Source organism: Mus musculus, chromosome 1 (genome assembly GCF_000001635.26).
Source record: "Mus musculus strain C57BL/6J chromosome 1, GRCm38.p6 C57BL/6J".
Classification (NCBI taxonomy): domain Eukaryota; kingdom Metazoa; phylum Chordata; class Mammalia; order Rodentia; family Muridae; genus Mus; species Mus musculus.
Genome location: NC_000067.6, coordinates 159,837,242 through 159,860,032, shown reverse-complemented (window position 1 = coordinate 159,860,032; position 22,791 = coordinate 159,837,242). Strand labels below are relative to the sequence as shown.

Below are 22,791 nucleotides of genomic sequence, written 5' to 3'. Positions count from 1 at the left end.
GAGAGGAACAGCTTCTGGATAGGCCAGGCACTCCAGGGGTGACTCTTGCCCCACCACAGTGGGAAAGGCAGCAGATGGTGACTTGCCTCCACATAATCGCTGCAGATATTTAAAACTAGTTTCCAGGCACCTGATTTTTCTTAAAGGGTCAGATATAAACAGAGATAATTCTAAGTAGATTAACATATGCAGCGTTCAGAAGTCCAATATTATCCTAAGACTTTAGCCACTTGCCAGTGGAGCAAAGTGACTTCTTAAGCCCATGCCCCTGTCTTTACATCTTTCAAATCTCAGTCTTTGACCTCTTTGAGAACCTTGAGACCAACTCTTTTAACTTGACATTTTCTTTTTTCTGAATTTTCCTGGCATTTGTTATCCAAATGTCATTTGTCATTTGAGACCTGTATAAAATGAGCTCAGAGCTTGTATTTCCCTATATGGCCGTAAGTTCTCTTTATAGACCCCAAGGGTTTTCTGAGTTCTGAGGGTCCCTGTTTCCACGGACCACTTCTTGTTCCTGACTCTTGTTAGTGCTAGTCTGCACCTCTCAGCCTGTATCCTTCAGATGCTCTTCTCTCTGTAGAATCTAGTCTTACATTGCTGCCTCTATAAGGCATACAGGCATCTGCAGTGCAGACTCTGCACTAGAACTGGGGCAGAAGAATACAGCCTGCTGCCCAACTCCTGGAAATCTCTTTTCTCAGAGCTTCTCATCTTAGTTTTGGAAAGTTAAAAGTGATACTGACTCTTTGTAAAAATTTAAGAGTTCAAAAGTATACAAAGAACAGAAATAGCATTTTCTTTCTTATTTTATTTTTGAGCAGATTCAATATTAATACTTGGTAAGCTATCTCATATTTTTCTATGATGAACTAAGCATACATGGAACACAGATAAGGATCTAGAGGAGCCCCCTCCTTGTTATTAAGAATTAATAAAAACTTTCCAGAAGTTCTGAGTCATGGAGACAGTTCAGCTTGCTTTGTGTCTATGTTTTTGCTCTTACTCTCTCTATTACAGTTTTCTAAATTATTTTCTGGAACCTCAACTTATACTCCTAAAGTGACTAGCAGGGTATTTTGGTAAAATAAAAGGTCATAAAAAGATGATGTCACATCTTTATTAGAGATAGATGCCATCATCTGTAGCTTAAAATAACGTTGCTATTGTTTTTTCCCCTTGCTCTGCTTAGCACTCAACCACCTGTAACATTTAGCCCTTTTTTATTATATTATACTTCAAAGCTCTTAGTTTTGAATCCCTAACTAGATTTAAAGGTCTGTATAAGTCTCACACTTCCTTGGACTTCCAGCAGAATCCAGCTTATAACAAATCAGTGTTCAATCATTAAAATATTGTTTGTTATAGAGTTCTCGGATATTGCCTGAATTTGGAAGCTCTTGTAATCAGAAGTGCCTGTTTCCACAGTGGGTCCCTTTTAAAAAATGGGCCACATCTGAAACCTCTACCCCATAAGAGCAAGCTATTGCAGGCAATCCTAAAGAATTAAGAAAAGACACTACTTTCATGAATGCCCATGATCTCATGTAGGAGAAAATAAAAATGAAGCAGGATGGGGAAATGGTACGTACGAGTGGCCACCTTGGCAGTGATGGGAAGGCTGAGGATGTTGCTAATGACAGCGTAGACGCTGATGTTGTAGGTGAGACCTGGCTCCAGCTCCATGATGGTGACACCACTCCAATCTCCAGGCACCCGCTGCTGGAGCTGAAGGCCCCCCAGGGCCGTCGGCTGGTAAGAGATCACATATTCCGTCACTGCCATCGGCCCGTCCCATTCCAGCTCAATGGACCTGTCGCTGATACCAGCCACTCGCAAGTCCTCTGGAGGGGCAACTACCAGGAGGCAATACACAGACAGCATGAGCTCAGAGGATTGCCATTCCCAGCCCGGACTCAAGTTTCTTGCTACATCTCACCCCCTCATTCCATGTCTGAAGTTCTGTTGGGCTCCATGGCTTGGTTCTCTACTGAAAGATTCCAAGCTTCACAAGACCATAAATGATTGTGGTGCTGGAGCTGGCCCCTAACTGCCTTGTGAAGGCTGACTGTCATATTTTTAAGAATTCTGCCTGACTGCTCACAGGTATTGTCATTGTTAAAGATAAAACATTATGAAGCAGTAATTAAGCAAATTGTGTCTAAAAGATAATTATTTAAGACCCATCATTTTAAAATCATCTCACTGCATCTTACAATTAGCTCTGCCTAAAAGGTGATTTTTGTGTGTTGCATCTCTTGTATTAGAGATAATACATAGTTGTGTTCTGTTGAATGTCTCTTCCCAACTGCACGTTTAATGTTGTCACAGGAGTAGTCATGGAGGTGCTTACACAATGGACATTTGCAAAGGCTACAAATGAAGGCTTGCTTGTTTGTTTTCCTTCATACAGCCAGATGTGAGATTTTTCACAGCACGTCACCAGTTAAGCAGCTTGGTACTTTAATAAATTACTGCATCAGACTGTCCTGACAGCCAGTTCTGATTTAGTGAGTGGAAATAAAGACTAATTCTTGTTTTTCTTAGAAATTATAAGAAGCCAAAACAGGATGTCCTGTACCTCATGGCCTAATGAAGATGCTCAGTAGTCCTTTCTTATAGCATTCCTCCTTTTAAAAGGATGGCATTTAAGTCTTGAAGCAGATGTAACTAGTTTCAAGCTAATTTTCATTAGCCTTGACCTTGGAGAGGTTGACCAGAAAGCCTTCTTGAGAGCTTTGCTTTTCTCACTTGTCCAGCTTTGCAAATGCTGTGCAGAGTTGCCAAAGGTTAAACCATATTGAAATAGCCTCTCTTGTACAGCTAGCTCCCTTAGGAAGTGAGGATTCACTGTAGGCTGGGCATCAAATCATTGAACCTTTAAGACTAATTAGAAGGCTAACTCTAGTGTCTATAATTGGATCTGCTCATAGATTACTGCAGAGATCAGGCCAAGATTTAAGTGATCGTAATTAACTTCCATGTTGGTATGTGATGGAGGTTCCCACTAGTTGAAGAGCTGCTACTGGTTTTGAATTTCTGTCTGGGTTATCTAACACTTTCACCTTTAAAAACAAACAGGGCCAGACTGGGTGCTTTCACAGGGGCATACAAGCCAGAGGATAGCACCTGCCTCCTCTAGCTCACATGGAAAACCTTAAATTCTTGCCTAAGAGAACTGAGCATTCCTTTAACTGATCCAAGATTCATGGAAAAGACTAATATCACAAGTCTATAATGCTATAATATAATAGTCATATTTACTTTCACTCTTGCCCCAAACCATTCTCTGTATTAAACAGGTGAGAAAATAAAATTTCTTCTGAGTGAAGAAGAGAAACCTTATCTGAAAGAGTAAGTCTATACTTTTTCTTATTTAATCAATTTATTTATCTTTGTTTTCACAGTGTAGTAGTCACAATGTAGCCCAGGCAGCACTGGAACATAGAATCCTCCTGCCTCACCCCATCTCCCTGATTATTGGGATGATTGCTTTGTACCATTATTTCCATGCATGTCTTAAAATTTACCCTAAACAATCTTTCAAAACTAAAAAATTTGTAAATGAACCCATGATATTTGGCATGGTTTTTTGTTTGTTTGTTTTGTTTTTGTTTATGGTGTGTGTGTGTGTGTGTATTTGCTATGTACCAGGAAAACAGTAAACACTTTACATTGGGTCATCCCATTTCAACCTCCCACCAGCACAGCAGGATAGGTTTTATTATTACTCCTAATTTATAGATAAGGAAACTGAGGCACACAACAAGCAAACACAGGAGTGACAATTTGAACCCAGGCACACTGGTTAGAGAAGCTGTCCGCCAATACAGAATTCTAGATTGAAGTTATAAATTATTTCAATTATAATGTATGTCAGACCTATCATTAAAAATCCTTTTGTGGTAGGTAGGCAGAGTAATGTTAACATCACAGAAGAGGGCTGAGTGGAGGGATGCGCCAAAATCCAGGGAACCAAGTCAGAGCAGAGTGACTTAAACTCAGATCTTTCACGGAGAAGGCTACACGTTGCACCTGCTTTCTTCTTTCATGTATGCACAGCTTCAAGGACTGCAAAGAATCTCCATGAGAAACAGTCCAAATGACCCAGACAGAGTTTTTTCTTGTGCTACCTCCTCCTCTTGTAAGTCAACACCTTTACTCTCTCTGAGACTTACTGACAGGACACCTCCTGTCAGGGGCAGAAATGGTCATTCCAAACTTCAAGGCAACTCTTGGGGCCTGTGGAACTAGTCAGTGTATTCCCTTTTTGATTCTTTCTTCCAGAGAAACAGAGTTAATGATGACAGTGGTGGGTGATCTAAGCAGGGCATTTAGAATCATAAGGCCTTTATCTTCCTCATCTCAGACAGTGAATACTGCCTTCACATCTGAACAGGAGGACAGCATCTGCCGTCACCTGTGGTGCAAGTGCTATGGTGAGTGAAGGTTTAATGGTCAATGAAGGTGTCAGTCATTGCTATCAAACCAAACAATACAGAACTATAAAACAAACAATGAAAGCGATGCATGCAATGAGTGGGTGGGGAGTGCCAAGTGTTTGCAACCTCACTCCTTTACAGCATTCATTGTGAGACCTAGACAGCATCTTAGTGAGCACCCTGGAAGGCAGTTCCAGTCTGTGTTTTGGTCCAGAGAACAAGTGGTGTCAGGAGCCAGAGGTTGGGCAACTTGTCTCAACAGAGCTGAACAATGATGCTGAGAAGTCTTCACACATCTCACTGAATTCCAGGGAACCTTGTCCATCCACTCTTAGGTAGCATTCAACAGCTCACTCACCAGTTCCTGAGCTGACCACTGTCATGGGGTGAACGTTCACAAGGGACTCTAGGTGTTTCTCATTAAAACAAAACCAAACAAAAACCATTTGCTGGTCTCAGCATTTATGTCAAAAGACTACTCATTGTATATTTGATGACAGCGATTTTATTTTGCAACTGTGGTTTAGCATCTCAAAAGAGGTTTAGAGAATTCAAAAAGTTAGTGGGTGACCAGGGTACTCATTCTTACTCTGCTCTTAATGGACTGTTGGTTCTGGGAAAAACCTGTGTCTGACTGCTGCTTTTCAAATCTGTAAAACAAGAGGTTCAACGTAGCTTCCTCTCCACTCCCCGAAGCTTATTTTAAGTACTAGGACTCAAGAGGTTTTGTTGTATTATCTTTGCATGGGCAGAGGACAAGGAAGAAAGACTCATTGGTATACCATAAGCAGAGACCAAGGCTAGAAGTCAACTGTAATGGCCTTGCTGTCAACTAGTCAATTGTACTGATGCTGCCATAGAGGGGGCCTCATAATGAAATCCACAAGGTGTGCAGCTACTCTCCATATCCTGCTAAAGAAAAATAGTGGCCTACAAGGAAGTCTACTTTGTGGCTCTTGATGTTTTCACCTTTCTGCCCCTTCTGCCCCTTCTTGCTCTGCACTCCTGGGAGCTGTCTTGCACGCACCTGGCCAGAAATGTCAAACAGTGAGTAAATAGGCCCCACTCCTATGTGCTCTTCACAAAGAGCTAGTAAAGTAGCACTTTAGATAATGGCCCACATCCCTTTCTGGAACAGACCCATGGCACTTGGTTTTAAAGGCAGGCATTAAGAGGAGTACCTCCTGCACTGAGAGGTGGCTCCAGGGTTGCTATAGAAACAGATAGAGATTATGCAACTGTCCTTCCTCATGGACTTTGAAGCAGTAAAGAAAATCTATCTGGGTTTGCTGAAGTCTTCCCCAAGCAGGGCAGAGCCCTTCTGTCAGAGGTAGCAGGGATGCAAGGTTTGCACTTGACCCAGATTTAGCTGTATGAGTAGCTGCTGAATCTTGTCGGATGTGACCAAGGCCTCGTTTCTCCAGTTCAGTTTGAACAGTGGATCAGATCACGTTGGTCTGTTGTTGTTGTTATTGTTGTCATTTTACAAATAGACCTGACCCCGTGGAAACCCATGTCTAGAACATGACAAGTATATGCAGATTCATAAATATTGATTGTATTAAGAAGTTTTCAAACTATAGAATAACATCAAGACAGCTTGACTCAAGTTGACTCTTGGCATCCTCTGGATGGGGCCTTCAGGAGTCTCACCCTCTGGGTAGAAACAAGGTTATGTTTCATGTTTCCAGCAGCTGTCCTTGTGCTTAGGATTCAGAAGTGCTGAGGGCTAACTTCAGATTCAGTTGAATAATTGGTATAATGACTATACTTTTAGAAAGGAATTTCAATTCAGTAAACAGAATTGAGAGGCTAGATGATAATTGACTATAGAAGAAATGAAACATAGAAAAATATTTCTTTCTAAGAAGTGAACTATTATCGTCCTCTCTTTGTTGTCCTTAATCCTTTAGAAGGGCTTAATTTGAAGCCACAAATGCAGATGCTGAACAACAGAAAGCTATGGATGCTGGCTTCCCAGGACTTGTCCTTTAGAAATTAGTAGAATTGCTCAATTAGGAGGTTTTAAAATGTTGTTTGTTTTTATTTATTTGAAAAAAATTCCCAGAAGGTATTCTGAGTTCATAACAAAAAGGATCAATTATGTAATCTATACTTGTAGGAGCACAAACGTATTAGCAATGGTTACTGATTTAGTTGGTATGATTACGGTCATCTCCCTCGAGGCTGGGTTTAGGATTTAGAACCCCATGGCAAGACATGATTCTTCTGTCATTTTCTACAATATAGAAATGACATATGGAGTTGGTTCCTGTCTGTGCTCTAGTCATCTGGAACAAAATGAGTCATATCTGTTTAATATTCTATACTAATTGTTAGAATGTCAGCTCCTTGGTAATTTCATAAATCAATCCCATCCTACAATCTGTAAGCTAACCAGATAAACAAAGAACTGGAGCCACCCTCCCTTAAGCAGTGATATAAGATGTCGATGGGCAAGGTAGATATTTTTCAGCAGGTACAACTGGTCCTGAGTTAAAGGCCAGCTTTACCTAGTAGAGTCCAGTGATCTTTTCCTGTTTGCTGTGATTTGAATATTGTTTGCGTGTATCCCTCTGGCCTTCAAGAATTGAAATTTAGTGCTCATTCTGACTTATTAAAAAGAGTAAAACTCAGTGACCCAGACCAGCTAGCTCATCAGAGTGGACACCATGATTGAATCCTAGCAGCATAATAAGGAAATGAGACGATATGCACCACAATCCCTATCTCTTATCATATGACTCCTTGTTCTATGTGGATACTTTGCCAATTAGAATGCTATCACTAGATGTAGCCACCTTTCCTTGAACTTCTAGAACTGCTATCCCAAATAAACCTCTTTATAACTGACCCAACTGTTTTTGTGTTATTTGACAACAGGATAGGCTAATAAACCAGGCACCCTACCTTAAGGACAATAGTAGTTAAGAACCTTAAGGTGTTGTCATCTCTACTGTCATTGTCTTGGTTCTAGTCTCAGCGGTAGTGATCCAGATCTTATTCTGAATATGACCCCATCAACTGTTATGAACTTGCAAACAGTTGCTACAGCAAGCGAATGAGTATGACCAAACTGGGAATTATTTTGTCCCCTCTTCTCCATTCTTCCTCCCCAACCAACTGGAGCTAGAACCCAGAACGTCCCCCTTCCTACCTGCTGAGCAGTCAGGGCCCTGGTAGCCTTCCTCACAGATGCAGAGCCCCTCCTGGCAGTGACCTCGCCCACTGCAGGCATTCAGACACCGTCGCTGGCTGCAGTCCTCACCAGCATAGCCCTCTTGGCACAGGCAGGTACCATTGGCACATTGCCCCTTCCCTGAACAGTCCCCAGGGCAGCGCAGCTCCCTGCAGTCCTCGCCTGTGTAGGGCTCTTCACAGACACATTCCCCATCCACACAGAGCCCTCGGGAACTGCAGTCTGTTGGGCACCGGAGCTCTGAACAGTCATCTCCGCTGTATTCACTGTCACAAATGCACTGGCCATCGACACACACACCCCGACTGGAGCAGCCCAGTGGGCAGTAGGGCTCTGAGCAGTTCTTGCCAAACCAGCCTTCATTGCAGATGCAGCCACAGGACTCGAAGCTAAAGTTGCCATGGCCGCTGCAGTGAGGGACATAGTCCAGTTGTCCTAGAATGGCCAAGGAGAAGGTCAAAGGGCAGCAGTGGCCTCTCATAAATGGTGCTGGGGAGGGGTGAGCAGAGACCTGCACTCATTCCTTGAACACACTGGTGCTGCTGAGAGTTAACTACAATGTAGTTTGGTACAAATTCAACTTAATACACATTTTCACCCACTGCAGTTGTCTATGTCTAAGACAGCACTGAGGGTAAAGATGGATAAGATCTGAGCCATTGTCCTTTGACAGATCACTTTCAGAGTACCTTAGATTGGGTTCATAAGAAGTGACTTATTGAAATAATGTTCCCAGAAGAAATTTGCCATAGTGGTTTGGGTGAGGGGATCAGGAAGAAACATGGCTGAGCCAGAGTGTGGTTATGCAAAGTCCCTGGAAGAGTGACTCAGGTTCCTCCCGAGGTGAGCACTTGCACCCAAGATGATATTATGCTTGTTCCTTATCACCTGACTGCCTGGATCTGAGGTACATGAGTCTGTAGCTTCGGATAGAGAAAACTGGTTGCAAGGCGGATGCACAACTAATGGTAGCTGCTGCTTATATGATACTTACTGGGTGAGTTAATAGTTAATAGCTCCTTATTGCTCTCATATGTCATTATTTGTAGACAAGGAAGAAAAGACATAGGCCATGTGACTGCCCTAGCTCACAAGCCAGAAGCAGCAGAGCAGATCTGAACTCAAATGTATAATACTGCTCATATCTTATAGTGAGGAACAGAGAGACAAAGACAAGCAAATCTACTGACTGTTCAGCCATCTGGAGAAAGGATATAGTGTGTGTGTGTGTGTGTGTGTGTGTGTGTGTTTGTGTGTGTGTGTGTGTGTGTGTGTACACGTACACACACGTGCATGTACTCGCATATGTGAACACATATGCCTATGTTCTTGGAGTGGACCAAGATAAAACTTCCATCTTGCTGGAGAAGATGGTGACTGTCCTCTGGGACCTAAATGACTACCATTTTCTCAAATGGGAGAAAGGCTGTGAGTGAATGAACAGAGCACCACATTCTCTAGTCAGTCAGGTTAACATGAAGAGATATCAACTCAGCAGCCTGTGAAGACCAAAGATGAAGGAAGACAGACATCAAATTCCCTGCCTGCCATCAAAATTACTGTGCTGAGCCGATGCACCACTACCTGACTCATCTCCCCCCCAAAATCAGGTTAATATATTTAAAACTGGGTAAGCAGTGTTGAAAATCCCTGAACCAAATCCCCAGGGGATGGCTGCATTTAGATCTTACAGATGACACATTAAGCAGGAGCTATATACTGGGCATGTTTTTCTATGACCCTGTGAAAAGATGCTGGGTTTTTTCTTCCTCTCATCCCACCTCCCTCTCCATTCAGCTCTCTCCTTATCCACCAGGGACCAGGCTGCAGGCTCTAAAGACTCTACCTGTGGCAGCGCTTTCCTGACAGCAGTTGGTATTGCACTGGTCTCGCAGCAAGGACACCTCCCTCTCCAGCATCTCGATCCGGCTCAGCAGTTCCTGCAGTACCTGGGAAGAGCTTGCACATGGGCAGGCTTTTTTGGGGAGGTTGATCTTGTGGGTGAAGGTAACCTGGCTTTCATGGTCTGAGGTTTGGCCTATGTATTCGGCCAGAGTATCATCTTCAGCACTCATGTCCTGCTCAGCTGAGGCCTCCAGCCCCGAGGAGCAGAGGCTTTCAAGTGGCACGTTGATGTTATACACATGGTTGAAGACCATAGGCTGTTCCTTGCTGGAAGTATTGTAGCTGGAAGCCCCTCCTTCCTCCTCCACAGTTTGTCTCTGAGCCCTTTCTGTAGTCACCTCCAGCCGACACTCAGAAGGCTTGAGCATGGATCCCAACAGGATCAGGTTTACACCAATGAGCATGTTCTTCAAGACTACTGTTTCCCCATCGATCCCCATCTTCTCAGCCAGACTTTGGTTCAAGAGCTCTCAGTGGTAGCCAGCATGGAGTTATAGGAATCTGCAAGAGAAAGCAAGGGTTCATATGACCCTGAAAACCTGTGCCAGGCCAACGTGGCTCTCACTCTGTAAAGCTAGAACACATACAGACAGAAGTTCTCTGGGGCTGTGTGAAAAATTGGGAGGAAACAGTGGTTGTCAGTCAAAAATCTGGGTCTTCTCTCAAAGACTAGGTTCTTGATAATGGACATCACTTCTATGTAAGGGTGTTGTTATGACTTTAATTTTAAATAGTCCCCTCCCAAAGCTTGGTTAACAGCTGGAGGTATCTGAGAATTGGATTATGAAGGATTTGATTTCATCAATAGATTAATAATTAATTGATGGATTCATACATTTGTAGCATTAAATAGTTGGAAGGAGCAGATCACTACTTCAAAGGTTGTGATGCTTTGAATAAGAATGGCCGCCATAGGCTCATATGTTTGACTTCTTAGTCACCAAAAGTGCTACTATTTGAAAAGATTAGAAGGATTGGGAAGTATGGACTTGTTGGAGGATGTGTGTGACTGGGGGTGGGATTTGAGGTTATAAAAGCCCATGCCAGGCTCAGAGTCTCTCTTTGCCTATGGATTAGGATATAGCTTTCAGCTACTGCCCAGTACCTGCCTGAATGCTACCATATTTTCTGCCTAGATGATGATGAACTAAACCTCGAAAACTATAAGTAAGCCTCCAACAAAATGCTTTCACATATAAGAGTTTTTTTAGTCATGGCATCTCTTCACAGCAATAGGACAGTGACTAAGACATGGGTATATCTCATCCCTAGCTATTTCTGTTTTCTTTTTGTTTCCCAGCCACCACGAAGTGAGCAACTTTGCTCTGCCACATCCTCTGCCATGATAGACTGAAACCTTTGAAATGAGACAAAAATTTGTTTTTTCCTTGAAGTTGTTCTTTCTGGTCTTTTGTCACAGCACAGAATACAGTAGCCTGTCCCCATAGTATATAAGGAATTTCTAGAACACATGCCAGGAATGGAAGTTCTGTGAACAGCCTCTTCTACTGAGAAGAGATCAAAGCTTTTCATCACTTCTAAATTAGGATTAGGATAAAGTGGATCACAGAAACTTTAGGGTACTCCCACGTCTCCTCAAATATTTATTATGAAGGAACCTCAGTGGTCATGTCAAATAACTTATCCATCAACTCCTTTAAACTCACCTATTCAATATGGGTTGACTTCACAAAACCCAACCAGCCAAATAATGTAGTCCTAGGCAGTTTGTGATTGTTAATTATCCTTGGGTACATTTGTGATTTATCTGGGATGATGTGAGCTAAGCTTTGTTTTAATCTTCTTATTAGTATAGTCCCCATGCTCTGTGACCACAGGGTGCCTTTCTTCTGAGGTCCTGTTTAAATTGCTAAAATAATGAATTAGCTCCTTCGCTGGCTACCTAGTCACCAAGAACCATGCAGTATAATAAATTCACAGTAATAAAAATCAGTTTTTACAAAATTATATTTCCTTTCTATTCCCTGTGTAAAAGAAAAAAAAAGGAGAGAGATTTAGACACTTCGGCTCTCAAGTAAAGTCAGAGCTACTAAGAAGATTAAGGACTAAGGAGCCAAGTAGCCATAACTATGAGGCTAAGAATAAGGTGGTCAATGTCAGTTAAACACCCACTGGCTTACACAGGGCACAGATGGAGCTGAACACACACACATGATCTTGTTTGATCCCTAGGAGAGTCTTAAGATGATACCCATCTCATAGCAGAGAAATTTCTGCCTAGAAGTGTTGAGATGTGAAAGCTAGCCAGTCTGATCCCAAACCAGTTTTCTTAACTACTATGCTTCAATGCCTTAAAAAAATGTGTCCAAACTTGGGCATGGTGGCACACATTTTTTATTGATAGTATATGGGAAGTAGAGGCAGGGAGATTAAGAGTTCAAGGCCAAACTCTTCTATATAACAAGTTTAAGATCAACCTGGGATGCATAAGACTTTTTTTTTTTAAGAAAATGCTCAATTATTTCTTATCCTGGACATTCTAGGACTTTCTCAAGAATACTAAAGTTAGAAAATTTGCCTGGGTGTAGTTTACTGCCTTTTCTTCTTCCATAATTTGCTTCCTGTCCCTTCATACATTCCTTAAATGCAAGTTGAATTCCCTGTCCTTCATATTCTTGTGTGAGTACACTTCTCGTAGTGTTTACCATGCTAGACCATGTACTCCCTATGCCTGACTTTCCTACCCAGCTTGCTAAGTGGATTTGAGTCAGACAATGTCTTCACTGCAGCATATTGCTGTGTGTCTAGGATATAAAGGTACTCAGTATTTAGTTGTTGAATGCATGGACGGGCAAATGCATGAAAGAATGAACAAATCAATGATTTAATGAGTAAGTGCTCAGTGAGCAAAAGGTTGAATCATTCTCCAATTCATTTAATCTCTCTCCATTAACCCTAAGTTACTTACTGTTCTGTTTAATTTCAACTCTGGACAATGTCTAAGACTTCATTGAATTAGGAATAACTGGTATTAGTGACTAGCATAAAAATCATATCTTATTACTCAGCCCTTACGTTATATATTGTATTATTTTCTCTCCCTGTTTCTAATATGGAGAGGAAGCAGGGCAGACCAGAGCTACTGAGACTGCCAGATTGTCTGGGCTCAAATCTCATCACCATAAATGTTTATCTATGGGAAAACCACTTAACCTCGTTTTCAGCTTTGCATCTGTAGAGTGGAGCTAAAGAATGGTACCAACTTAGATTAGAATGATGACACTACCGTCATCTATATAATACATATTCAGTATCTAACACTGACTCTAATAAATAAATACTGTTTTCTGATCATTTGGTTCTTCTTCTATGCATATTCTCCAAATATGCATAGGCATGTAACATGTCTTACTAGTTGGCATCAGGAAAGCCCAATTCATAGTTTATCCTTGAACAAGGATGATGAAATCCCAGAAATACTCTGGGAGATACCAATCCATTGGTCACATCTAGATAAAACAAATCTACCTTGGGACTAGATGGACAGACATGTCTAAACTAAATTTACCCCACAGCTGTAAGCTCTTCCCAGGCCCCTCTAATCCTAGGTTATACTTATCTTCCCATTTTGAGTTGCTCCATGTATTACATCCCTGGATGTCACTTCTATGCTTCTGTCATGACAACATTCTCACAGTGGGTCTGTCAATAGTCCTTCCCATGTACATAAGGCCTTGCTGTCTTTCTTAAACAATACTTTGTTTTCCTGATTCATATTGATATTGCTGAATAATATTTTCTTATGGAACTTGTGAAATTGTTATATAATACTCTATAGCACCTAATATAAATTTTTGGCTAATTGTAGGTAAAAAATGAGTAAAAGAATAAGTGATATTATAAATGAAAAGGAGGGCCAATGGTAGGGAAATTATGAGAGAGAGATGCTAGATTCTATGTGTAGGTCCAAAACAACCACTACAAATTGTAGAGAAAAGGAAAGTTGGAGTTTTGTATGAGAAAAACAATCAATATTTTAGTCAATATCTAAACTTATATAAGTAACTTGACCGTGTAATATGTGTAAGACCAAATTTATTTTTAAACGTAGGCTTTATTAATTGAAATAGGGGGTGAAATATAAACCAGGAGCTTGTCTGCCCTTACTGCACCAATAATTGTTCATTTCTGGATGATTGGCATGTTGAAAGAGTGCAAATCGTGTCATCTGAGGAAGAGAAATTTAACATTTCATTCAGAAAGGTGAGAACATGGGAAGTTTACATGTTATTTTATTACCCATTCATTTGACAGATATTTATTGAGTAGCCATTAGATCCCTGCCCTGTGTTTATTACATTCATATGTATGGGATTGGAAGGGTGTAGTATAAGGGGACAGAGAAAATAAATACAAAACTTAATATTATATATACAAATAAATTACTTGATATTTGTCATCTAATCATATCATATTATATGATACATATGTCTGTGTTTGTTTCAGTCAGGAAAAGATAGCTATTATAGAGAGGAAAAAAATTGATGAAAGGAGTTTGTGAGTTAAGCAGGTGAGAGTTCATGGTCATATTTATAAAGTGATATCCTGAAAGGCTTGTCTGATCAGCTCACAGCTGAGCAGATACTTGACAGAACTGGGGTAGAGTGTCTAGCAAAAGAGAGGGGCTGTACAGTCCAACCACTGGGAACAGCAAATGCAGGGGCTCTGGGGCAGGGGTGGGTCTCAGGCATCTGTGTAACAGGATGTCTGGGGCAAGGTTAGGAAGGGGATGTGGAAAGGTCCTGTAGAACAGGGCTTTGTCCTTCACTGCAGATAATGTTCACTGTCCTCAAATGCTTCCCGTGCCACCATTGGTTATGAGCAGCTCCCATTCCTTGAGAAACTCCCAGCTTCAGAGAGAAGTAAAATACAAGCAGGCTAGTGCATGGTGATGAGCATGACTAAGGAGCATGCCCGCTGTCCTGAGAGGATGGCTATAGGTCCTCCCTGTAGCAGGAAAAGTGACCCTGAGGAGGTCAGGACTCTTGGTGCTGTTTGTCAAATATTTCTGGCCTGGCTTTCAAGCACACCGTAGGACTAGATTTTCTAACCTTCTTTGGTCCTCTTCTCTCTCTCTCTCTCTCTCTCTCTCCCTTCCTTCCTTCCTTCCTTTCTTCCTTTCCCTCTCTCTCTCTCTCTTTTTTAAGATAGAGAAAAGGCCAAGTAACTTGACCAATACTGAATGGCTAATGAATAGAGGAGTTGGTATTAGACCCAGATCTTGCTGACTGGAGCCTGAATAGAGGAGTTGGTATTAGACCCAGATCTTGCTGACTGGAGCCTGAGGTCTTCACAGCTACTCTTCAGCTAGCTTTAATTAGCACCCACATACTGTTCTCATGAAAAGACTCGCTCTTACACTACCAACACTCTCTTCTCCCGGGTTCAGATTTAGGGCTTCTTGGTTACAAATGTTCTTGTAGCAACATCTCTGGTTCTGGCTAGAGAATCATTATGAGCTCTATTCCTCTATGTCTCTAAGTGGCTGCATGGAACAGAGACCCTCTTTCCATGCTAGTAATTGCAGCACAGCGTTTGGTTTTGGAAGCACAGTTTTGGAGATTGATTTTTCTCACATATAACTTAGTCTACCCATGTATAACATTAGCATGGATCTTAATAGATTTTTCTGTAGGTTAGGAGAAGATGGATGATACTTAGAGGAAGAGGAGGAGGAGGGAGAGGGGGAGGGGGAGGGAGAGAGGGAGGAGAAGAAGAAGAAGAAGAAGAAGAAGAAGAAGGAGGAGGAGGAGGAGGAGGAGGAGGAGGAGGAGGAGGAGGAGGAAGAAGAAGAAGAAGAAGAAGAAGAAGAAGAAGAAGAAGAAGAAGAAGTCCATTCTAGAACTGATTTGCTGAAACTGATATTCAGAATATGGTTTGTTCAATGAGTGTGTTTAAAGGGCTGCTGGTGTTGAGGGATTGGACTTTTACACCACACAAGGGCCTGGAAAGATGGTTTCCAGATGTAAACAATAGCTTTCCTAGTTGGGTAAGCTAGTGTCTGTGATGGCACGTAGTATATGTCTGTCTGATCAATGGAGGTATCCAGGTACAGGTCAAATATTTTGAGAATTCTGAAGAAGAGCTTTCATTCACCAGAGAAAAATAAACAGGGCTAAAATCAATGGTAAATGTTTTCCCAGTATTTTACAGAGTCCTGTTCTTAGTGGGTGTTTAGGAATCTACTCACTTCCTCGGTATGCTGCTTTCTTTGACTTTCCATAACGGGGTCCCATAAAAGGGCAGCTGAAAACAGCAGCACTTCAAAATCAAGTTATCCTCAAGGTTGTCTCTTCCCCAGGACTCTGAGTGACTCTGTTTGTGCCTCTTTCTAAGCTTCAGTTGATGACCTGCACACCTTGGCATTTCCTGCCTAGTAGATATATCAGTGCAAACTGTCTGCCCGCATATCGGAGTCTTTGCATGGCAATCTTCTGAGACATGCTGTTGTGTTCAATGAGGGCTGTAGCCTATTCCAGCTTGATCTCATGTTAACATAGCTAACCCTATCTGTAATGAGCTTGCTTCCAAGTAGAACCACATCCTGAGGTGCTGTTCGCTAAGACTTCAACCTAGACACAATGAGAAGACAAGACTCAATCTATAAAAAAACATACCAGGAGTCATTAGAACAAGCTGTGTACCTGCCTTGTGCTATGTTATGTGTTCTTGAAGCAACATCTGTAAGCTAGAGAGAAGTAATATTTAAGATATTCAAGATATTTATGGCACAAGTATGACTTGGGGGGAGTAACCAATCAGAATGGGGCTCCCACACATGTAAAGGAGACATCAGTCACTCTAGTTTGGATGTACAGTAGGTAAACTCCTATGGTGATATTCTGTGATGGTAGGTCCTCTCTCTCTTTCTCCCCCTTCCTTCCTTCCTTCCTTCCTTCCTTCCTTCCTTCCTTCCTTTCTTTCTTTCTTTCTTTCTTTCTTTCTTTCTTTCTTTCTTTCTTTCTTTCTTTCTTTCTTTCTTTCTTTCTTCCTTTCTCTTCTTCTTCTTCTTCTTCTTCTTCTTCTTCTTCTTCTTCTTCTTCTTCTTCTTCTTCTTCTTCTTCTTCTTCTTCTTCTTCTTCTTCTTCTTTTTTTTTAAGATGGAGAAAAGGCCAAGTAACTTGGCCAATACTGAACAGCTAATGAATAGAGGAGTTGGTGTTAGACCCAGATCTTGCTGACTGGAGCCTTGGATCTTCACAGCTACTCTTCAGCTAGCTTTAATTAGCACCCACATACTGTTCTCATGAAAAGATTCGCTCTTACATTACCAACACTCTCTTCTCCCGGGTTCAGATTTAGGGCTTCTTGACAGCCGTGACTTTTAGTTTAATGTTTTCTCCACAAATCCAGGCTGTTTCTCTTGAAATTGCTTCAGTCTCTCCTCCTTGGGGGAAAACTTTTCTGATGGCTTTTGATTTATAAGTGCCCAGTCTCTGCTTCGACTCAAGCATCAGGGAAAAAAAAAATCTCCACCAGTAAACTTTGCTACTAGAGCAGCTTTTAAACCTGTTCCTTCCCAGGAAGAGCCTGGCTCAGCCAGCTGTTTCAGAGAGCCAGACCTTGGCTGGCTTGGCACCTTCTCGTCTCCCTTTGTCCTCTGAAGTTCAGGAGTTACAAGCCACACTGACCAGACCACTGGTGGTCTGCTCATCTCTTAAGCTGCTTCTCTAGAATGAGACAGAAAAGGAGGTGGGGGCTTGGGTGGTGATGTTGGGTGGGTGAAGGCCAAAGTCAGCTCCAGCAGAAGAGGTCAGAAACAAATATGCCTTTGGCTTTTTCCAAATTTATGTCAATAGCTATTTCAAAGTGGCTTTTCTTCCTATGTCACCAAAAGCTTCCCTTGCCTGGCTTCCTTCTTCTCTCCTGACTCCTCCTCCTCACTGTTACTGAGAATGGACGTTATGCAGAAGGAGGCTTTTGTGTACATTTTAAATAATGGTGTTGGGCAGAGCTTTGCAAACATTTCCAGGAAGACCCCGTCTGCTGCATTCCCTGGCTTTGTCTTCTTTCGAGGTGCCTCGCCAGCTCTGAAAACCATGCCCCGCCTTAGGTGTAAAGTGGTGGGCACCCACTGATGCACAGACTCTCTTCTCTAAAGATGACTCAGTGGTTCCTCTCTTCCTTATTTCTGCCTATGTATCAGATGGTGGTCAGATAAACTAGCAAGAGTCAAAACTGGAGCCCAGAGGGTCTGTTAATGACATAGACTAGTGATAGGAGACAGGAACAGGGCTGTCTGAATGTTTGCATTCCCCTCTCACCTCCACAGATTTAACGTTGATATCTTCACACCCAACGTGATGAAAGACCCCCAATAAATAGGATCAGTGGAGATATATATATAATCCTCTAGGGAGACTTCTTGATCCTTCCACCATGTAAAGACATGGCTAGAAGTTGCATGCCTCGTAAGAGTCAAAGAATAGGATCTTAGATTCAGGATTTGCTAACACCTTGTTCTCTGCTTCCTAGCCCCTAGAATGGTTTTAATTAAATTTCTGTTGCTTATAAACTGCCCGCCCTGTGATGTTATTTTTACTGTAGCTGCCTAGTAGTTTCAGGCAATGGAAAAGGAGAGGAGAATCGGAGGAAGAAAGCAAAGAAGGGGAGACAGGGGAGTAACTAGGAAGACACTTGCTTAGGAAAAGAAACCTGCAGCAATTCCACAAGTAGGATAAAAAAACATAATCCCTAAGGGTAGATGATACACCCCAGGTTCAATGACACACTAACAGTCATGAGCAAGATAGATGGCCAATGACCAGACAAATGAGACTTGGAAGGAGTTGCCGTAACTCAATAGATTGATACTCAAGAAATCGTGTGCTTCTATTGATTCATTTCCTCTGCTCCAGCTTCCTTATCAATATAATTATCATGGCCCATACCAGAGGTGTCTCCGGGCAATTTGTAAGAGGTGGATAACGGGATCGTCCTTAAGGCTGATTTAGTGCCGAGTTAATGAGGTGCTCACTTGTCTCCAGGGAGGTCTGTGGGGCGGTCAAGTCACCTTAGTTGGATGGAAGCCTCTTGTACAATTTAAAGTCCTTCTGACATGGCCACTCTTTCCCTGCCCCTCCCCCACTTCCTCCTCTGGATTTATTTCTTCACACTGAAGGGATCTTTGAAGGTTATGGAAAAATATTCTATGAGCTTTTACAGATACAATGAAGGAAGGAAAGAGCTGGCTACAGAAGCTGGGATGAGATTGGGGACAGGAGTGAGGAAAGATGGAGGGAGAGAGGGGGGAGGGGGAGAGAAGGAGAGGGGGAAGAAGAGAGGCAGCCAGGAGCCAGCAGGCCACTAGCTTTTCTGCCTTCTCTTCTCTTTTCTTCTCTTTTCTTCCCTTTTCTTCCTTTTTTTATTTTTTCTTCCCCTTTCTTCCCTTTTCTTCCCTTCTCTTCCCTTCTCTTCCCTTCTCTTCCCTTCTCTTCCCTTCTCTTCCCTTCTCTTCCCTTCTCTTCCCTTCTCTTCCCTTCCCTTCCCTTCCCTTCCCTTCCCTTCCCTTCCCTTCCCTTCCCTTCCCTTCCCTTCCCTTCCCTTCCCTTCCCTTCCCCCCCACTCTCTCTCAGAGATATTGAGGAATAACAGGGGAACTTCAGGGTGAAAACAGGAGAGAATGAGTATGTAGGTGTTAGGTGGGCAGGGAAAGGGCATTCCCCTGGGGGTAGATAGCCAGTGTTCTGTTTAGAGTTGCTTCTGCCAACTTTAGTCTTTGCTTAGTCCCTAGGGATGATTTATAAACCAGTAGCATATCTGTGGGAAAATGATACTTCTTGTGCTTTTTTTCTGTAAGTTAGAATTAGCTTAAAAATAGTTCCCACTCTGCCATTGGGATGCTCTGTCACTCAGGGAAAGAGGGTAATTATGAAAGACGAGGGTGTAATGTGATTACAGCCGGCCCCATTGTGTCAGTGGAGACAGTGCTGGGCTGTTGGGAGAAGGCAGAACTGGCTGTCTCCATCAGCACTGGGCCTTTATTGGGCCTGTCAGATTTCTGAAAAGAACCTGAGGGCAGAAAACTCCCAGCAGACAGGACTCCATGGCTGGCTAGGAGATGACAGAAGGACTATGGATTGGGTAAGATGATACACTGGGCCTGGCTGGGGTGTTACCACCCACTGGGGCTGGCTGCTCAGTGCCTCTAATAATGGGCACTTTGATGCCCCCACATATGGGAATCTGTAGGAAGAGTCTTTGGTTCAATGTCTAATGGATCCACCTTTCATCTGTTGTCACATGTCTAGAGCCCTGTATGTTCTAGGCTTCATGTCAGCATGGATTACAGGTATAGTGTCTGGGAGGGGAATCAGGCTGCTGCTCTTGTCCTCTGGCTCCATCTTGTACTATCTGGGAGAACACTAATTGCCCCGACCTTCCAGAGTAGCTACTTCTTCATCTGAAAGAAATGGGGTCTTGAATAGCAATCAAGGGAATGATACAGAGAGTGATCAAATTCTCCAGACTGGAAGTGCAAGTGATGGGGAGGTTATCCAGGTTTCAACCCCAACTTCAAAACACAAATGGCAGGGCAGGGCAAAATCTATTACTGTGGACACATTTCCTTCTGGCCACCGTGGCAAGACAGAAAATTTTGCCTGGTAATTTCAGCTGCAATATTTTATGATGTATGATCTCAGGGCTTTTGTGATTTTTTTTTAAAGATAGATATCCTATTTAGGAAAGAATTTATCCAATTTTGTAGACTCTGGAGAATTCTTAACATCTGTAGAGCAACTGACAATTCTATAATATATATTGTCCCATTTGATGCTCACAGCAGCTGATAGGACTATTCCTATTTTATAGGTGAGGCTTAAGTCTGTGGGTGCTTTGCACAGTTATCCACATTAAGGTAGAGCCAACTGAAGAGCACGTTGGCTCTTAATTGAGTACCAGAGGTACAGCCTCCCTCCCCCATCAGTTGCTCTCATCCTTTAGAAATGGGAGGGGCATAAATAATGGATTGCTAATTAATCTTAACCGTCTTGGTCAAATGTACTTTCAAGATCCTGACCTTTCTCCATCATTAATGACTATTTTTCATCTGTGTTTCTTCGGCTTGGAGAACAGCGTGTCACTATTTGCTGTTCAATTATTCTTCTTGAAGACCCACATCACCTTTCATCTCTCTCTTCTCTCCATTTAACAAACTGCGAAGAAAGGTCTATTTCAAGAAAGATGGCTAGCCAGCCTGTATCCCAAACTTATGGCTTCTGATTCCTGTCCAAGATTTCTTTCAAAACAAATTGAATGATTGCTTTAGAATATAAGACATGGTTTCTGCTCTCATGGAACTTATAATCTAGTTGAGGTGAGCAGATACATGAACCTGAGGAACAAGATGAGGTACTTTATTTCAGTGTAGTAAACCGAAGATCATTCATTTTAGGTTTTGCAAGCATCCCAGAGCAAGTAGAGATCAGTGTGGGAGACAGCTTCCGGAAACAGCAGGGTCTCAGTCCAGATGTAAGTGTTGTAGACAACGGTTAAGCATATGGGACAAAATGGTAGTGTAAGCAGAAAAAACTAGATGTAAGGACATCTGGCCTCCAAAGGGATCGGCTTCTTTCTTCATGAAGGCTTAAAATCCAGTACCTGTGTGCCTATCAGAAAAGGGGCCAGCCATGCATTAATGATGTTTCCAGAGCCTCGTGTGTATAGACTAGAGGGTCTTGAATGCCAGTCTGGGATTGCAACTCTTAATAAGTTTAAATGTAACTATAGGAACTTATTGCTTGATTTTTATGGCAGCAAACTCTTTAGAAAACAAATCTTAGGAGAAGGTACCTTTAAAAATGATATTTACCAGTATCCAGAACAGCACACAAATTCATCTGCTAGAAAACTACACAACGACAAGCTCACATATCAAATCCATGCTGTTTCCAATTATTTGGCATAGCTATATTGGAGGTGATCTTTCTAGCAGGAACCAAATAATTATACTCACTTTGGCTTGCTATTAGTTTCTTCAGATGAGTTGAATGTTGGCAGTGGCAACTTATTAAAGTTTGGCTGTAGTGGTCTATGGGAGTTATTGACTTCAGTGTGTAAATTATGCCTTTTAGAGCATGAAATAGCACCATCCTGACCCTGAGACTATAAGCAGGTGAAGTATGTCTTCTAGTGCATGAAGTAACATAATCATTTTCTACTTGAAATTTGAAGAAGGTCTGAAAGTAGTGCTGTATAGTGCACAACTTGCTTAATTAAATTTAGTTATATGCTGGTTGCACACTAGGAACTGTGCTAGGATCCATCTGAGATGCCAGGGGCCAGTTAGAGACATGTTGGGCAAGGATAAACAGCAGACCATGGTGAGTACCATGTCAGAGTCACAGAGAATTACAGAAATTCAGCAGACAGCAGCTTCTGACTCACTATAAGACTACAGAAAGGTCAACAGAAAAGGTGACCTTTGACCTGGGGCTTGAAGAATACTAAACATTTTGAGGGGAGGGGCAAATGAAAGAGACGAAATGAGAGGTGCAGAGAATGAGGAAGACAATACTCATGGTTTCTGGGGTTAATGGGATGTTTGGGGTGTCTCTTTGCAGAGGTGAAGGGTGACTCAGATGTCAGATTATCTTGGTTGGTATCTTCAGAAAATTTCCTGGAGGCTTACTCAGCCGTACAAAGAACAAAATCAGGCCATTCGTAGGAAAATGGATGGAAATGGAGATCATGAGGTTTAGTGAGCTAAGGCAGTGTAGCAGAGACAACTATTTCATGTGTTCTCTCCTACATAGAAGATGGAGGGAACAGAATGTGGAACTAAAGGTGATATGACCAGGAACATAGAAAAGGAAGGAAAATGGAGATAGCAGGGATGAGAAAGAGTAACCAGGGATGATATAATCACGCTACATAAACATGAAATGCCCTGACGGAACTCTTTTGTACAATTTGTAAGAGCTAACAAAAATAAATTAACTCTAAGATAATCAGTAAATAAATGAGTTTTCTCTGTGTCTGCGGGCCTGATGAATCACTGGCATTTTTTTCCTAGAGGCTGACATGATTAAGAAATCCAGTGACATTTGTACTTATAATTGGTCCCAAAGATCAATTCCAAATTGAAAATAAAAGGGTTTCTTAAAATTGTAGTTCCTTAACTTGTAAGGTTCAGATTAGCTTTTCCATCATGGGCATGGTTTTTCAGGGTACCTAATTCCTTTAATTTCTTTTCTCTCACTAACTTTTGCATAAAAAACATTT

At 42.0% G+C, this 22,791-nt stretch overlaps 1 protein-coding gene across 11 annotated transcripts in view; it reads right to left on the bottom strand.

Annotated features, from left to right (window-relative positions):
• The window catches only part of Tnr (tenascin R), a 408,001-nt gene that overhangs the window by 71,697 nt on the left and 313,513 nt on the right, over positions 1–22,791 (bottom strand). For 8 of the 11 annotated variants that reach the window (XM_006496742.4, NM_022312.3, XM_030252974.1 and 5 more), the window contains 3 exons: positions 9,488–10,047; positions 7,600–8,076; positions 1,593–1,856 (listed from right to left, as the gene is read on the bottom strand). In XM_006496742.4, coding sequence (XP_006496805.1) covers positions 1,593–1,856; positions 7,600–8,076; positions 9,488–9,986 — 1,240 coding nt within the window. In that variant the 5' untranslated portion in view covers positions 9,987–10,047. The remainder of the gene's footprint in view (positions 1–1,592; positions 1,857–7,599; positions 8,077–9,487; positions 10,048–22,791) is intronic. The other 3 variants (XM_030252977.1, XM_006496746.4, XM_006496745.4) reach the window with 2 other exon arrangements.